At 40.1% G+C, this 18,217-nt stretch overlaps 1 protein-coding gene across 1 annotated transcript in view; it reads left to right on the top strand.

Moving 5' to 3' along the window:
- Positions 1-18,217, top strand: part of CTNNA3 (catenin alpha 3) — a 1,377,490-nt gene that overhangs the window by 837,424 nt on the left and 521,849 nt on the right. Inside the window, 1 exon segment of the mRNA XM_039911548.1 lies at positions 15,659-15,751. Coding sequence (XP_039767482.1) covers positions 15,659-15,751 — 93 coding nt within the window.

Genomic DNA, 18,217 nt, shown 5'->3' with positions numbered 1-18,217 from the left:
TATCAAATGATCTATTTTGTACCTGGCAGGGATGATTTTACAGCTTACATAAATCATTATTACCATAGTGTATTTCTGGAACACCATTTTCAAGGATTCAAGTTGAACAAGCTGGCCTGATGCACTAGAAGTTCATTAGCACTAGGTGGGATTTGGGGGCTCAAGGTTAGGATGCTTGATTTATATTTACATCCCAGAGAGTGGCTCAAGGTTGTTTATTCCAACACTGGGAATATGAAAAACAGAATTTAACCCCTCTCATTGGTCTTCCTGCCTCTAACCTCTCCCCATTCCAATTTAGACTACACAGGGCTGCATGAGTCATCTTCTTGAAGCGTCATTTTTTTTTAAAATGTTATTTAAGCACTTACTATGTGCCAGGCACTATATTACCTGCTGGGGTAGATACAAGCTAATCAATTTTGCTATAACTCAGAAAAGCCTAAAGTCTAGGGTAACATGATTTGAGAAAACAAACCTGTCTGTTCCCAACAAATCCAAGTTTCTTGATGAATAATAAGCTAAATAAGGGCAAGGAAAAATATGTAGCTTATTGATATTTGGCCCCTCTCCGGGTCACACCTGGAAAGTTTCCAGTACTCTACCTGTCTCTACTATGGGAGGGAGAGTCAAGCAGGGGCATATCCATTCCATTCCTAGTTTGGGCAGTGGCTAGCAGTGGAAGGCAATCTGCTACAAGACAAAATTCACCTGTGCTGGGCAGCAGCTGCATGGGAGAGAGTCAAAGGCAGAGACTCAAGTTTACTGTGTGGAAGGAGGCAATGGTAAACCACCTCTGTATTTTTACCAAGAAAACTCTATGGATACACTACCAGAACAATTGCAGATAGAGGTGGGGCATTCTGAGAGAGATGTGTCCATGGTGGTGGGTGCTATAGGTCAGACATGACTCAACGGCATAAAACAAGACACGTTTGATATTCGAGTAAGGGAAGCAAAGGTATGCCCTGACCACATTACTGTTTTGGTCATTAAAGAGGGGGTGATAATAGAAGAGTAGTAGAAATATTTATCAAAAGTTTACTTAGATTAATGCACTGGGAAAGAATACCTGGATATGCATTAGTCAGGGTTTCTGGCCTTCAAGGAACTCATAAAATAAGAATCAAGTGTGAAAGGGGACAGGTAGCAGACACAGAAAAAAATGAAGTGAGAATATAAAAATAACATAAAGGATAGGACACAGATAAATACTAAAAAAAAAAGTAAAAGTAAAAAAAAAAGGCAATGAGGAAAGTGTCAAGCTTCTGGCAGCTCAGCTGTAACATTTCCAACCGCAGCCACGGTAACCGCCTCAGCTACAGCCTTCCCTGTGTTCTGCCCCATGTGGAAGCAGAATGCTGCTGTGGCTTCTTTCCTTTCATCTAGGATGAAGAAAGGCAGACCTGGATCGAGGTACTGAGATGAATGGTGGGGAGGCTTGGCTATCTGATAGTGATTCAAGTTCAGCGGGATGACAAATGGTGTCCTGCAAAAACAAGGATGCTCACACTCTAAAGACAGAGAGCAGATCAGTCATATTTACTAAGTGCTCATGATTTGCAGAACACTGTACTAAAAGCTTAGGAGAGTACAACATAACAGAGTTGGTAAACACATCCCCTGTCCACAGAGAAGCAGTATGGCCTTGTAAGGAAGCAGCATGGGCTAATGTGAAAAGCATGGTCCTGGGAATCAGATAACCTGGCTTCTAATTCCAGCTCTCCTATGTTTCTGCTGTGTGAACTTGGACAAGTCATTTAACTTCTCTTTGCCTCAGTTTCCTCATCTGTGAAATGAGCATTCAATCGTATTTCCTCCTACTTAAACTGTGAGCCCTATATGACACAGGCACCAAGGCCACCCTGATTAACTTGTATATATTGCAGTGCTTAGACCAGTGATCAGCATATATTGAGCTCAAATCTAGTTTTTTTTTAAAGCTTAGTTTAGAGGATTATAATTTTCAACCTTTGTTTTCAATCTGATTGCACCCTGCAGAAAAATGTTCCTACAAAAATAGGATCAAACAAAATATGGACAGTGTTATATGTCACCTGCACATACAAAGCCCAAACATAAATATAAAATATAGAAAAATGTCTAGGACAGGTAGAGAAGAAAAAGAGTTGAAACTTGTATTGAAAAATAAACTGAATATGTGTCAGCACTGTACTGTTATGAATGTTCCAAACATCTGCAGAATTATTAGAGTTGAGCATGACTCTTGTGACCCACCACCCTCAGGTCTGTTTTCAACAGGCAAAATATTCAGGTGATGAGCTTGGGTGTCACAAGTCCAGCTACTTATACACCTCATTATCAAATTCATTAATTCAGTAATATTTATTGAGTGCTTACTGTGTGCAGAGCACTGTACTAAGTTCTTGGGAAGTACAATTCAGCAACATAGACATGCCTGCCTGGAAGTGGGGAGACAGACATCAAAACAAGTAAAAAGACATCAGTAGCATCATTATAAATAGAATAATGGATATATGCACATTAATAAAAGTAAATAGAATTATAATTATAAATATGTATATATATATATGCACAAGAGCTATGAGGCAGGGATGAGGATAGAGAAAAGGGAGTGAGTCGGGGAGATGGAGACGGGGAGCAGAGGAAAAGGGGGGCTTACTATAGGAAGGGCTCCTGTCTACCCTTCATCAGTTGTATTCACTGAGTGCTAAGTACTGTACCTGACACTTGGGAGAATGCAACAATTTGTAAGTTCATTGTGGGCAGAGAATGTGACTGTAGATAGTTGTATTGTACTCTCCCAGTGCTTAGTACAGTGTTCTGCACACAGTAAGCTCTCGATAAATATGATTGAATGAACAAAAGCAAACCTGTTTGTGCTTCCCCCTTTCTTCTTAGTAGTCACCTCATTCCATGAGGGCACTATTGTGTTAGAAGCTGGAGGGAGCTATGGGTTCTCTGGAGTCCTGCTGGAAACAGCTGTTCCCATGTCTTCTCCTCTAAGCCTGGACCTAAATCCATGTTCACTACACAGGACTCTGGGTGGATAGAGTTTTGAACAGCAGCAGGTTATGGATCTGGGCTAGTTTGCTGGACTCTCCAGTCTGGATGTTGGGTGAGCTTGAGATTCTAGTGTTCGTGCTCGTGCAGTGCAACTCACATTCTTCAGTCCCTGCCAGTGATGTTCCCCACTGGAACAAGGAGGGCAACAAGCAAGTCAGGGGTGTGGTATATTTCAAAGTACACACATTGTGTAGGACCCATTTACTTCCTCAGCCTTCAATCCACTGGGCAGCTACCCTTCCTCCCCAGTAAGTGGCTCCAGCGCACTAACATGACATCGAGAGCCTGCACTGCAGTGCTGGGAAGGAGAAAGAAAAGGGGTCCTAAAAACTAGAGAACCTTGGGGAGGCCGTGGGAAGCAGAAGTGATCCCTTTGGCTGCAGTTGGATTTGTTAGACTCTGAGCTGTGAGCAGTTTAAAACTCTGCCCCTCTAGCCACAGTATCCTATTGGTTTGGGGGGTTTTATATTGTGTATTGGAAGTTTGTTTTAGTGTTTTTGTTGTTTCATCTTTTCTTATGTGTCTGCTCTTGGGATCCTTTCCCTGCCTTATATTTGTAGGCTGTGAGCTCTTTGAGGACCAGAGACCTTGTCTATAATTCACCAGTCTATTCTTTCCCAGCAGTTTGTACAGTATTTTGCACACAGTCAGTGTTTAATAAATACTATTACTACTGCTACTAATGAGAAAATCAAGTCAACCTTGGACTTTATTAACAGGACATGGAAGAGGCAGGGAGGAATGCTTCAGCTATAACCTTGCCCTGATCAAATTCTTATCTATATAGTCAGACTTCATTTTTTCTTGAGTTTTAAACAAAGTAGGGAGGAACTGATGGGTTGAGGTGATCCAGAGAAGAGTAACAGGAATGATTAGAGATATGAAAAATAAGCCTATATAGGAAAGATTAAATGAGTTTTGTGGTGTTTAGCTTTCAGGAGGAGTGATTTGTTGATGCTCTTAAAGAAGGAGAAAAGTTTTTTCTGGGCACTTTGCTGATCACTATTCTTCATAGCCACAGAGGCACAAACACAAAGAAATGGCTAAATCTGAGGAGTTTGGTTGGAATGGGGAATAAAAAGAGTTAGGGTTGACTCTTCCCTGGGAATCTCTAAAAAGAAAATAAATAGGTCCATGGCCTAGTGGGTTTGGTCATTAAGTTCTTGGAGACAGAGGGCTGGGCAGATGAGTGCACTATTAATTTAATGGTGGTATCTAAGTGCTTACTATGTGCCTGGCACTGTACTGAGCACTGTCCCTGTTCCAATCTGAATTCACATTCTAAGTAATGAGGGAGACCAGGTATTGACTCTCCATTTTACAAAAGAAGAAACTGAGGTACAGCAAAGTTAAATGACTTGCTCAGGTTCAGATTCTCTCTACAACGCCTTGCTGCTTCTAACCCATCCTCAAGTCACACTGGCAGCTCTGTATGACTGCTTTGTATCATTCTTAGTTTTAAATGTGTATATTCATGCAGTTTGTTCTTCTCCCATGTGCCCTTTCTTTTTTTGAAATGATAAATGCAACCTCACTGCCAAGGCGCAAGTCTCAGTTTGCCATTAAACTGCAATTTCTATTACTCTTACCTGTTAACGGTTGTAGGACAATAATCCAGATTCTCCAGTTCCCTTTCAGGCTTCTAGTAAGTCCTCTGAGGATCAGACTTGTTGTACTCATTTTTAAGAGATTCCATTGTCCATTGAATTTAGCAATTCTCTAAATCCGAAATTAGCAGGAAGTGCAAACTCAATCCCACAGTTTTGTTTGTGAAAGACATCTCCCTTCCCCATCTAACCACACACTCATCAGGGCCTGACAAACAACTTGATAATGGTGATTGTGGTATTTGTTAAGCTTTTACTCTGTGCCAGGCACTATATAAGTGCTGGAGTAGATACAAGATAATCGGTGGGACACAGTCCCTGCCCCCTGTAGTGCTCACAGTCTTCATCCCCGTTTTACATTTTAACTGAGGCACAGAGAAGTTAAGTGATTTGCCCAACGTCACACAGCAGACAAGTGGCAGAGCTGGGATTAGAACACCGGTCCTTCTGGTTTTCAGTCCCGTGCTGTAGTCATTATGCCACACTACTTCCTTGATGTTTGGCTTTCTTGATGCTTTTCTTTTCTCTTCTTTTCAAAAATTTAAAAAGCTAAATTGAGTCATTGCACTATTCCTAATTTGATATCTTAAGTGAAAGAAAATTTGAAAGCAGCTTTTCTCAGCACAGTGGTCAGACAGGAAGGAAATGTGGCCCCTGTCTTTGAAGTCTGGCTGTCTACAAGTTTTTGTTTGCCAAGGTGGATGAATTTCAATGAAAAATGTTTTACCCCCTCTCCAGCCTGGTCACTGAGCCTGTTCTTTTTCTCTTTATTCATCTTCTTTTGGTATCCCTGTACTTATTCCTCTTAGGTGAAACAATTAATCTGTTTTACCATACCTCCTGGTAATAGAAATAGCCTTATGTATGCAAGGCTTACAAATACCCCATAGGTCTAAGCCATAGAAGGCATTGTGATCACAAAGTCCTGAGCAGGCAGACAGGAAAATTGAGCAATATTTCATTTCCCCCTCATCTTAGATTTGCATTCAATACTTCATGACATAGTAGTTATTCTGATAGGGAGAGAATCTGGATTTGTGGATTTGGCTCCCAACCCTGCAGCATGATTTAGTGGAAAGAGCATGGTCTTAGCAGTCAAAGATTGTGGGTTCTAATCTTGCTCCTCCACTTCATTCATTCATTCAGTAGTATTTATTGAGCGCTTACTATGTGCAGAGCACTGTACTAAGCGCTTGGGATGAACAAGTTGGCAACAGATAGAGACAGTCCCTGCCGTTTGACGGGCTTAGAGTCTAATCGGGGGAGACGGACAGACAAGAACAATGGCAATAAATAGAGTCAAGGGGAAGAACATCTCGTAAAAACAATGGCAACTAAATAGAATCAAGGCGATGTACAATTCATTAACAAAATAAATAGGGTAACGAAAATATATACAATTGAGCGGATGAGTACAGTGCTGTGGGGATGGGAAGGGAGAGGTGGAGGAGCAGAGGGAAAAGGGGAAAAAGAGGGTTTAGCTGCGGAGAGGTAAAGGGGGGATGGCAGAGGGAGTAGAGGGAGAAGAGGAGCTCAGCCTGGTAACGCCTCTTGGAGGAGGTGAATTTTAAGTAGGGTTTTGAAGAGGGAAAGAGAATCAGTTTGGCGGAGGTGAGGAGGGAGGGCGTTCCAGGACCGCGGGAGGATGTGACCCAGGGGTCGACGGCGGGATAGGTGAGACGGAGGGACGGTGAGGAGGTGGGCGGCAGAGGAGCGGAGCGTGCGGGGTGGGTGGTAGAAAGAGAGAAGGGAGGAGAGGTAGGAAGGGGCAAGGTGATGGAGAGCCTTGAAGCCTAGAGTGAGGAGTTTTTGTTTGGAGCGGAGGTTGATAGGCAACCACTGGAGTTGTTTAAGAAGGGGAGTGACATGCCCAGATCGTTTCTGGAGGAAGATGAGCCGGGCAGCAGATTGAAGAATAGACTGGAGCGTGGCAAGAGAGGAGGAAGGGAGGTCAGAGAGAAGGCTGACACAGTAGTCTAGCCAGGATATAATGAGAGCCTGTAACAGTAGGGTAGCCGTTTGGGTGGAGAGGAAAGGGCGGATCTTGGCAATATTGTAGAGGTGAAACCGGCAGGTCTTGGTAACGGATAGGATGTGTGGGGTGAACGAGAGAGACGAGTCAAGGATGACACCGAGATTGCGGGCCCGAGAGACGGGAAGGATGGTCGTGCCATCCACGGTGATAGAGAAGTCTGGGAGAGGACCGGGTTTGGGAGGGAAGATGAGGAGCTCAGTCTTGCTCATGTTGAGTTTTAGGTGGTGGGCCGACATCCAGGTGGAGACGTCCTGGAGGCAGGAGGAGATGCGAGCCTGAAGGGAGGGGGAGAGGACAGGGGCGGAGATGTAGATCTGCGTGTCATCTGCGTAGAGATGGTAGTCAAAGCCGTGAGAGCGAATGAGTTCACCGAGGGAGTGAGTGTAAATGGAGTACAGAAGAGGGCCAAGAACTGACCCTTGAGGAACTCCAACAGTTAAAGGATGGGAGGGGGAGGAGGCTCCAGCGAAGGAGACCGAGAATGACCGGCCAGAGAGGAAAGAGGAGAACCAGGAGAGGACAGAGTCCGTGAAGCCGAGGTGAGATAAGGTATGGAGGAGGAGGGGATGGTCGACAGTGTCAAAGGCAGCAGAGAGGTCAAGGAGGATTAGAATGGAGTAGGAGCCATTGGATTTGGCAAGAAGGAGGTCATGGGTGACCTTAGAGAGAGCAGTCTCAGTAGACTGGAGGGGATGGAAGCCAGATTGGAGGGGGTCTAGGAGAGAATGGGAGTTAAGGAATTCTAAGTATATGTCAGCTGTGTGACTTTGGCCAAGTCACTTACCTTCTTGGTGCCTCAGTAACTTCATCTGTAAAATGGGGATTAAGATTGTGGCACAGCCTGATTACCCTGTATCTACCCCAGCACTTACAACAGCGCTCGGGACATAGTAAGTGCTTAAAAAAACACCAAAATCATTATTATTATTATTGTTGTTGGAATCATCAGCAGTGCTCAACCATGTCCTTATTTGCAAATGGGAAAAGAAGCAAAAAGTCCACCAAAAAATTCAAAAGGGAAGAAGCATCCCTGTCAGAATTGATTTTGGATGAGCACTTATATGACAATTTCTCATTTTGAAAGATAAACAGAGAACAATAAGGGCTTCAAAACAGGTTGGTGTTTTTAAATGGTTTTATAAATTTGTCAGAGTCACCCAAAGTTAGAACTTAAAGTTCTTGTTTGAGAGGCAGAGAGGTCTAATGAAAAAAGCACAGAAATGCAAGTTAGGAGTCCTGGGTTTTAATCTCTGCTCTGTCATTTGTTTGCTGTGGGATCTTAGGTAAATAACTTCCCTGTACCTGATTCCTCATCTTTAAAATGGGGATTAAAAACCTGTTCCCCTTTCCTCTTAGACAGTGAGCCGCACATGGGGCAGAGATGGTGTCCGATCTGCTCATCTTCTATCTTCCCAGCATTTATCACATGTGGGAAGGGAATGTGTCTACTTATTGCAATATGGTACTCTCCCAAGCATGTAGTACAGTGCTTGCACACAGTAAGCATTCAATAAATACAATTGAATATATAAAACACTTAATACCATCATGATTATTTTCATTGATTGAAGTTCAGACACTCTTCAGGTGGATAGGGAAGCTTAGCACTTGGGCACAACAGCTGATGCATTGATGACTCCTATTGGGCAACCAAAATAACTCATTAGGATTGCTAGAAGTGACACTCGGGATTGTCTTTGGGAACACTTGATGTTTAAAACAGAAAACCCCAGAAGAAATATTTTACTCAGAGTTAAAACTTGTTTGCCATGATTTATGCTTGTCTACATTCAACCTGTTTAAAATTTGATGCAGGTCAGTATCACACACTCTGGGTTAGAACAACAAATCTGAAAGGAAATAGGAACTGTCCTGCCATCAGATTGATGTGTTAGAGGTGGTCAATGAGCACAAGGATTGAGTGACTACAGGTGTTTGTTCTGAGAAGAGTCCAAAGGAAAGGCATGCCTTGACTATTGCTATCAGCACCTTCATTTTCACTGGTGCTTCTGGTTTTATAAACCACAACTTTTCAGAGTGCAGGGAGCTTGAGGTCGCTCGGCCATATTTGGACAGACCCCATCAGGTTCCTGAAATCCGGCTGTTGCTTCTAAGCACTGCTCGAGTGAGTCCCAGTGTCTGGATTCCCACTTGGAAGTTATGTATTCTCTTTCTGCTCCACCCTAAAGTCTCTTGCCTTGGTCTCTTGCTGAATGCAAAAAGCAGACATTTATTTTTGGAGGATACTGTCATAAAAATAGAGAAGGGGTTTTAGTTGACGTGCTTTGTGCATCTTCTAAGATAAAATTTGTTACAACCTAATGTTCTCAGACAGGGAAGACTGACAAGGTTGCCATTGATGGGTCAGTGTACCTTGGAGAGCCTGGAACCACGTTCCACTGGAATATTTCTAAAGAGTCATTCCACTCATCCCAAAAAGCAATCATTCTCTCCAACCCGTTTGGGTCAGGGGCGAGGAATCTCCTCCAAGTGTCCACATAAAGTCTTGAACAGAGGCTGTGCACATAGGAACATATTGCTTGGGGTTTTAGTTTCAAAGAATATAGAAAATGAGGTTCAGAAAAAATTGCCTTTCAGATGGGTGAGCATAAATCTGTATGCTTTTATTTTGCACAGACTCAAAATTATACTATCAAGATAATTGTATATAGGATTTCTTTAGAATGGAAACATTTTGAACTACAATGGCACATTGTACTCCTAATCCATCAGATTCTATTGGTGTTGGTGGGATCTTACTTGGTGAATCTTTTTTTTCCACATAGCTATCTTCTTCCTTGTGCTAAATGGAAACATAATTGCTTTTAGTGCTGCTGACACTTCACCATAAGGGATAAAATACATGTTGTGGCTTTATTCTCAAGTAACCAGAAAATAAATTTTTAACCATGGTAAATAGGGGAACACAGAAAATGTATCTATTCTCTTCTTTGTAAATTTGATGTCCTTTTCTATGCTTGTAATGTAAATGTTCTCTTAGGCATCATGAGGCTAGGTTTTCAAAAGAAGATAAATTTAGAAGCATTTAGATGTTAATAGTAATAGGTTTTATTGCCTCTGTCTGTCCTTCTGGCTAAGTTTTGAATAGGTGCATACATTTTTTATTGAATTTAAGAGGAAAGTACAACTCTCTCTGCCGCAAGTCATTTTATGCTAGACTGTAAGCTCCTTGTGTTCAGAGAGAAAGTGTTCCAGCTCTATGGTGGTATACTTTCCCAAGAGCTTAGCACAGTGCTATGCAGTCAGTAAATACCACTGATTGATACCATTATTCATAACAAACATGTAAACACCACTGGTAAAATTGTCTGCAGCTCATATTTACTAGATTTGTAGGCTGCTAGATCAAGGCATGACTTTTTTTTTAATTTCATGGGAATTCCTGGTTGAGAAACATTTTCATCATCAACATCAACATTATTTATTGAGGACCTACTTTGTGCAAACTCTGGTAGCCAAAATGGGTAGACACACTAGCTATGTAATTTCAAGATTCCTGCTGAGCAAGTTTACCATGCCGCATGTTCTAGGTTGTTCTGTGTTCAGAAACCTTTTCCACTGATGGTATTGACAGCCATCAGGAATTCTTTTTCATCTGAGTAGGTGGGTGTTTTGTTATTAGTCTTTTATTGTGGTATTTGTTAAGCTCGTACTATGTGTCGAGTACTGTTCATTGTCATATTTATTGAGTGCTTACTATGTGCAGAGTACTATACTAAGCACTTGAATCACTGGGGAAGATAGAGGTTAGTCAGGTTGGACACAGACTATGAGCCCCATGAGGGACAGGGACTAAGTGTGTTGGGGGAACTGCTATTTAATCCCCATTTTACAGTTGGGGAAACTGAGGCACAGAGAATTAAGTTATTTGCCCAAAGTCACATAGTAAGCAATTGGCAGAGCTAAGATTAGAACCCAGGTCCTCTGACTTCCAGGCCAGTGCTTTTTCCACTAGGTCACACTGCATCTCATATATTTGAAATGTATGTGTATATGTATTATATATATATGTATATATATATATATGAAATAAAACACAGAATGTCTCACATTATTCAGCAATTCACCCCATCATAAATATACTCAAGTAATGTTAAAATTGCCAGGTGAAGCATGGGGGGGATTGGGGAGGGATGAGGCTTATACTAGCTATTTAGGAAAATTGTAAAACAAGGACATCAAAGAAGTATGTAGGCACACTCCTGTCAAAATAAATTATTCTTCCATATTTTCTTGCCCTCTCAGGAACATCCTCAGAGAACATGGTAAATACCTTCAATTAAGAGACACAATTAGGAAACACAACAGGGCTACGTGTATGATGGGATAACTTGTGAGGTGTGCAGGTCATACAATGGTTTGAGAAACGTAACCTCATTAGTACATACTATGTAGGGGCAAGGGGCCTTTTAGGAAGAAAAGGTCTGTATACATAGCATCGAAAGGGCAACTTGGTTTTGATTAATTTTTGAAATTTTTCAAGCATTGCACTGAAGGAATGGTTGCATAACTGAACAGTAGGTTTATAATAAAATGCCCTAGGAGGGCAGTGAAGGTTGAAGGTTAGGAGGGAAGGGAAGCTTTATTTATTTCAGCTCATATCGCTCCCTTTCTCGTCAACGTTTCCTTCAAACTAAGAACGCTAGTTCATTCAATCGTATTGATTGAGCTCTAAATGTGTGCAGAGCACAGTACTAAGCGCTTAGAATGTACAATTCAGCAACAGATAGAGATAATCCCTGCCCAACAACGGGCTCACAGTCTAACAGGGGGAGGCCTATAGCAAAACAAAAGGAATAGACAGGCAGTAGTGAGGAGTGCATAATCAGGATTGTTTAATAGGACTAAAATAACTAGGTGTAGCCCTGAATACTACTTGTACTTCATTTCAGTAGTGTAAAAATTTTGGAAGGGTTCTATTCGAAAGCCACTGTAAACCTTTGAAGCTAATTTATAAAATATTCAACTTTGTAAAAAAAAAACAAAACGAGTGTTTAAGAGACTTTGGATTTCCCCAAGTTGGGAAGGAAGTATTTTTTTCATTTTCTCTGCACTCAGAGAAATCAAATTCTATTTTCATTGGGCATATGCTAATTATTGTTTACTTGCTGCAGTGAGTGTGAAGTTATCACAGTATCAGGAATCATGATTGCTGGTGACTGTAGACTGTAAGCTTCTTCTGGGCAGGGATCATGTCTGCCAATTCTATTGTATTGATTTCTCCCAAACACTAAGTCAAAATGTCAAAAATTAAATCTAGATTTTAGGGGTTTTGTTCTTACCTAGTTCATTCTATCTTTATTGACAGTGTTTTCATTTACTCTCAGCATTAGTGTTATGATGGGAAAAGATCTCTGATTTTTTGTTTAGGCAAAACAAAGTCTGTGATTAATAAACCCAGTCTAGTAATATTCTGTAACTGAGGGATTCTCACTACAGAGCATCCTTTGTGCTATTAAGGTTTTATGAAAGTATTTTGACGTTTGATTGTGGGGAAAAGGAAAACTGTCAATTAAAGGGATTACTGTTGAATTTGTTCCATTTTCTATAATATGATTAAATTGTGCTGTGAATGATCTCAAAGGAAGCCCCATGTTATTTTCAATAATAGAATATGTTCCACTGCAAAATAAAAAGTGCTTGGAATTGTTGACTAGAAGAACGTGGTATCATTAAATGGATTTTATTGCAACTTTATTTCTCTTCTAATAATAATGCTTTTTACTTGTCATGCCAAAAGCTCAAAATGTTTAATAAGAATTATACTTGACACTATACCACTATTCCTGTTTTACAGAGATATAAACTGAGGTAGATCAAACCTGAGATGGAAATAGCAGTTCAGTGCTCTCTTGAACAGTGCACATTTCCATTGTGAGATTCTTGTGAACAATCATCTACAATGAAGTTCTCTTTTGCTTTTACCAAGGTTTATGCATTAAATTTATTAATTGAATATCATTAAGGTTCACAGTCAACATAACCAAAAATGTAAAACTGAGGCCAGGAAATAATGGCTGTTAAAGTAAGGAAGCCAGCAAAATTATTTACTTATGTACATTTTTTCCAATCAAGAAGGGACTTGAGGGAATTTAGTGTATTTTTAACTTAGCTAGGCTGAAAGCTCATCTCTATATTGTCTCTGTTATGGGTAGGGAACATGTCTACCAACTCTGTCACACTGTAATCTCCCAAGCACAAAGTGCAGTGCTCTGTACACAGTAAGTGCTCAATAAATACCTCAGGTCACCTTCAAGCTCTTCCTACTTAAGGCAGGGAGGGATTGTTTAGCCAATAATTCCTTTATTGAGTTAGTCATCAAGTATTTCCACAACACCCAGTGGGTTTAGAACACTGTACAAGTTGCTCAGAATGGACACAATTCTTGCCTGAAAAGAGTTTACTAATAATTGACAGGGCCATTCAAGTAATCAAAAATTATATTTCTAATGTAGTTGAAATAACTGTGGTTCCGTAGAGAGTCAGCAAAGTTATGTTACGCATAGGAACGATAGGTATTTTGGTGCAAACGAATACATGACACTCAGACACTGCTTTTCTCAGGGCATAAAAAAGTTGCCTTTTCCAACAATTTACCGTTGCAGTAATTAAGTGTCAGAAATGCATGGTGAAGAGTTCTGACCTTCAAGACAACAAATGACCTTTTCAAGTGAATAATTTCATGTGCATTCATTATATGAATAATGTCTTTTCCCAAATCCAATAAGGTTCTGATGTCCCTTTATTATTTATAGCGAAAAATTAAAGGTTTTTTTAATGGATTAGCATGCCATTACTATTGGAGTTAGAGATGGGTGCTACTGATCGTGCTCTCTTTCCATGAATGAGGGTGTGGCTGAAAAGAATGATGTTTGACACCTTTGCTTTAAATATTGTTTACACCAATGCAGTTCCTATTTGAGTAAGATGTCCATCTACTCCACACAGTATGATTGATGAATGGCTGTAACTTGAGGCAAACCAAGTTCAGGATTTCTGGAGGAGGAGAGCTTCTGACTGACAAAAAACAACAACAAAAAACCCTCAAAAAATAGACTTGTTTGACTAAACTAATTCCAAGGCTAAAGAGTTACTTGAAACAAAGTAAGCAAAACCTTGCAACTGTTCCAGAACTTGACAAAAGATTCTTATCAAAGTTGTTATGGAATACACAGTGAGCCACCATAACCAAAAATCAAAAAAACAAGAAAACCCAAAATTTTACACATGGCTAAAGCAGCCCTGAAGAGCCGGTTTCACTCTCCTCACAGACAAAAAATAAATAAATAGATAAATTGAAGTAATTTAATGATTTTCCATCACAGCTTCTCCAATTGAAGATGACCCTCATTGAGTTACAGTTTACATGTGAAACCATGACTTCTACTCCAAATTTAATCTCCCAATGTAGATTAAAGCCGTCCTAATTTAACCACTTAAGGAGTAGTCACTTGGCTATTCCTGAAGTTGTAACAAATTTTGAGGCTAGAAAGGTAAGGAGCTTGACTTGCTCAATACTTTTTTGAAATGTGAAAGGTACTCCTTAGGGATTTTTTCCAGGCAATTTGATAACCTGGGAAAAATATACTGGGTAAACACCTGAGAGAGAGAACCTCTGCTTTATGTGAAAACATGAAAAGAGAACTTTTTTTTTTCCACTGTTCTGTGACATACAGATTGCCATTCCTCAAGAGACAAATTGCCACTGCTCCAACTAAAACCCATACTGGTCAGTGAGTTGTTTTCACAAGTCTCCTGCAACAGAACAGTGTAAGGTCCATTACGAATGAAGTGGACAGGTGCAAATCTATTTTTCAAGGAATCCAACCACATTCATTTGTCAGGAACAATATTTCCTTATCTTCACAGCACAGTTGGAGAAACTAATAATCTCTTTTTAATGATGATGGTTTATTTTGTGCTTAGCTGATGAATGGAGAAACCCCAACTACTTACTGCCTATCAATGGCTCTTTTTATAACCACTGCCCCTGGAGGAAGATTAGAGTTGAAGGTGGTAATTAAAAGAAGGGGAGAAGGTATGGGACTCTGTTTCTTAACCTGGGTACATCAAGCAATCAATTAGTGGCATTTACTGGGCATTTAGGCAGGGAATGTTTCCATTGTATTGTTGTATTGTATTCTCCCAAATGCTTGGTACAGTGCTTTGCACATTGTAAGTGCTTAAAAAAATTGACTGGAAGAATCCTACACTAAACACATGGAAAAATACAACAGAGTTAGCATATGGTGAATATGTAAATGAGGAACTTCAGAAATGGATACAAGGAAAAGACTTCCATGAAAGCCAGTATGAGTAACAGAAGAAATCATAAATGAAGGAAACATTTGACCCTGCTGATGCTTCCATCAAATATGCTAATCTGACTTTAAATAGTTTAGTGTAGGGTGAAAAAATGGGGAAAAAAAGGAAGGGGAGCTCAATTATCTCTTATTTGTCCAACTCAGTGTAGTTTATTTGATGCTGAATAAAATATTGAGAGACACAGTCTCTTCTTAGTGCAATTTAACTGTGTGAAATAGACTTTTGGGAAATAATAGGCCAATTAAAAACTTAAACCATAAGCTTTTGAAATTCCAAGCCTATATTAGTATTCTAGTCTTGGGTAAACATGATTTTCAGTCCCACAGCAAAGCCCCAGTACTCAGCTACCCATTATGGGTTAGATGTTGAATGGTAAGGAGTTCTTGAATATTTTAGTATTTACTCACCTGTTTCCTCTTCTTTTTAGCGAACTACTCAGGGTTATTTGTGTTTTGTCCATTCTGGTAGCATCTAGACAAAACTATCTTCCCAAAATTAATGTCCTACAAAAACTGGGTTTATCAAGTGCTGAGCATTTTAATAAATCTCTGGATTTAATAAGTGTTCTGCTTTTAATTAGTTGCATACACATAATTACACAACTTTTAATTTGTTTTCTAAGGTGGCTAATCTTGCTTGTTCTCTATCGACCAATGAAGATGGAATAAAAATAGTCAAAATGGCGGCCAGTCACATGGAGACTTTGTGTCCACAGGTATGTTATGGCTTATATGTTTGTATAATGACAATTATTCCCTAAATAATTTTACAGTTAAACACCATCCTATATTTGGTTCTGAATATTTTACAACATACCTATAAAATTGAGTAGAATCAATGTGCTGGATCTTGATAGGTGGATAAGGTACTCCTGTTTTAAGTCACGCACAGAGTCGTTTTAGCCTTTCAAGAGCATTCAATGAATGATGTCCCATTGTAGTAGGTGATTCCTATATAGACCTAAAAGAATTAACTCCCTCTCTCCTAATGTATAACTTAATCTTTCTGATGCCCTTGGCTATATCAGGCCTAAGGACTGACCTTTCTTTAGAGGACACATTTTTCACATCACCAGAAATGATGCCTTAAACTGTCTAGTTTACACCACTGCTATTAAGCAGTATTGCCCCTAAAATGCATCGTATGACAGGGTCAAAGGTTTGGGGAGTATGCCAGTGGATAGGACTCATAAGGAAGTGTTAGTCTAGAGGAAGCATTTGGGGGAAGGTCCGATGGCACTAATGGGGAGGAAGAGGGGTTAGAAAAAGAGAGGGATGGATGACAGTAGCTGAGTGCTTGCATAATTGGAGGGTTATCTCTGAATGGTAGTGGGAGGAAGGACTTTGTTGAAGCATAGGCAAATTGCCTCAGCATACAAATAATGTACTCAGATTCACATGCTTGTGGAAATTTGGGCATCCTAGAGGCAAGACCTCGGGAACTTTTTCAGGATGAAATCCTTCCCACTATTGATTCTTCCATGGAAGTTTCAGTTCCAATATTATCAATCAATCATATTTCTTAAGCACTTGCTGTGTAAAGAGCACGATACTAAGCACTTGGGTGAGTACGATATAAGAGAGTTGGTAGGCATGCTCCTTGCCCACACAGCTTGCCTACGTTCTAGAGAGGGAGACAGATATTAATAAAAATAAATTATGGCTATGTATACAAGTGCAGTGAGACTGAGCGTAGGGTATAAAAAGATACAAATCCAAGTGCAAGAGTGATTACAGAAGTGAGTGGAAGAAGAGGAAATGAGGACTTAGTTGGGGAAGGACTCTTGGGGATGTGCTTTTAATAAGAATTTAAAGGTGAGAAAGAATGATCTTCTGGAGGAGATGAAGGGGAGGGAGTGCCAGGCCCAAGGCAGGATGTCGGAGAGGGGTTAGTAGCAAGATAGATGAGATTCACTAGATTCACTCATTCAATCTGTATCAAGTGCTTACCATGTGTAGAGCACTGTAGTAAACGCTTGGAAAGTACAATTCAGAAACAGATAGAGACAATCCCTACTCAACAACGGGCTCACAGTCTAGAAGGGGGAGACAGACAACAGAACAAGTAGGCAGGCATCAATAGCATCAAAATAGATAAATAGAATTATAGATATATACACATCATTAATAAAATAAATAGAAAAATATGTACAACTATACACAAGTTCTGCGGTGCATGGAAGGGGGTAGAGTAGAGGGAGCAAGTAGGGGGTGATTAGGAGGGGACGAGGAGCAGAGGAAAAGGGGGGCTCAGTCTGGGAAGGCCTCCTGGAGGAGGTGAGCTCTCAGGGATTTTAGGGGGGCAAGAGAGTTCAAGGTACAGTCAGTAGGATTGCATTAGAGGAGCAGAAGTGTGTGAGCTGCATTGCAGTAGCAAATCAGAGAGGTAAAGAAGGAGGAGGAAAGGTGATTGATTAAGTAATTGAGTGGTATTAGTAAACTGGGGATCTGGAACAGGATTAAGAGAATGGGAACAGAACCAAACACAGAATTCTGTAATTATCTGATTCTGTCCTTCAATAAAGGAACGTATTTGCTTCCTTTTATCTTACAACTTCCCAAATATTTGGATGAGTAAACTATTCAGTGTCAAGGAAAAGTAAACATGGTAAGAGCTGTGTTATGATATTTACCTAGAATGCCACCTGAGGTAGCTGGGTCAATTTTTTTTTAAATATCAGGAAATTGATGTAAAAAATATTTTACCTTTTAAAAGTAAAAATATGCTTTGCAACTCATGGATTTATTACCAAATCCATTTATCTTAAATGGACATGTGTGCATCAAATGCATGATGGCATGAGTTCAATGAGTTCAAACATACTGACATTGTGTTTCTTTGTAAATTATTGTTTGCATTGAAGATGAGAAAAATACTGTAATATTACCCATATGATTGATTTTCTATGAGTTAATATTTCTGACCATGGCTTAAATTTTCTAAGATCTCAGAGAATTTAGGATTTTCTAAAATATTTTATGGACTTTGCTTGTTTTTTCTGACTGAATGAGGATATAATGGTATTTGGTAGTTCTCTGTTTCCATGGGCCCCATCACTGGTTCAGTAGCCTGAAAGAGACTGTGCGAGTTCCAAAGACACCAGATAGATACTAAGGAAGGATCACAGACCCTAGGACAGCCTGGCTTAAATGGGTTCCATAATTGTTAGTCAATACGTCTC

This window comes from Ornithorhynchus anatinus, chromosome 3 (genome assembly GCF_004115215.2).
Source record: "Ornithorhynchus anatinus isolate Pmale09 chromosome 3, mOrnAna1.pri.v4, whole genome shotgun sequence".
NCBI classification, from domain to species: Eukaryota; Metazoa; Chordata; class Mammalia; order Monotremata; family Ornithorhynchidae; genus Ornithorhynchus; species Ornithorhynchus anatinus.
Note: the sequence above shows the minus strand (reverse complement) of the source record. Positions and strands in the feature narration are given on the sequence as shown.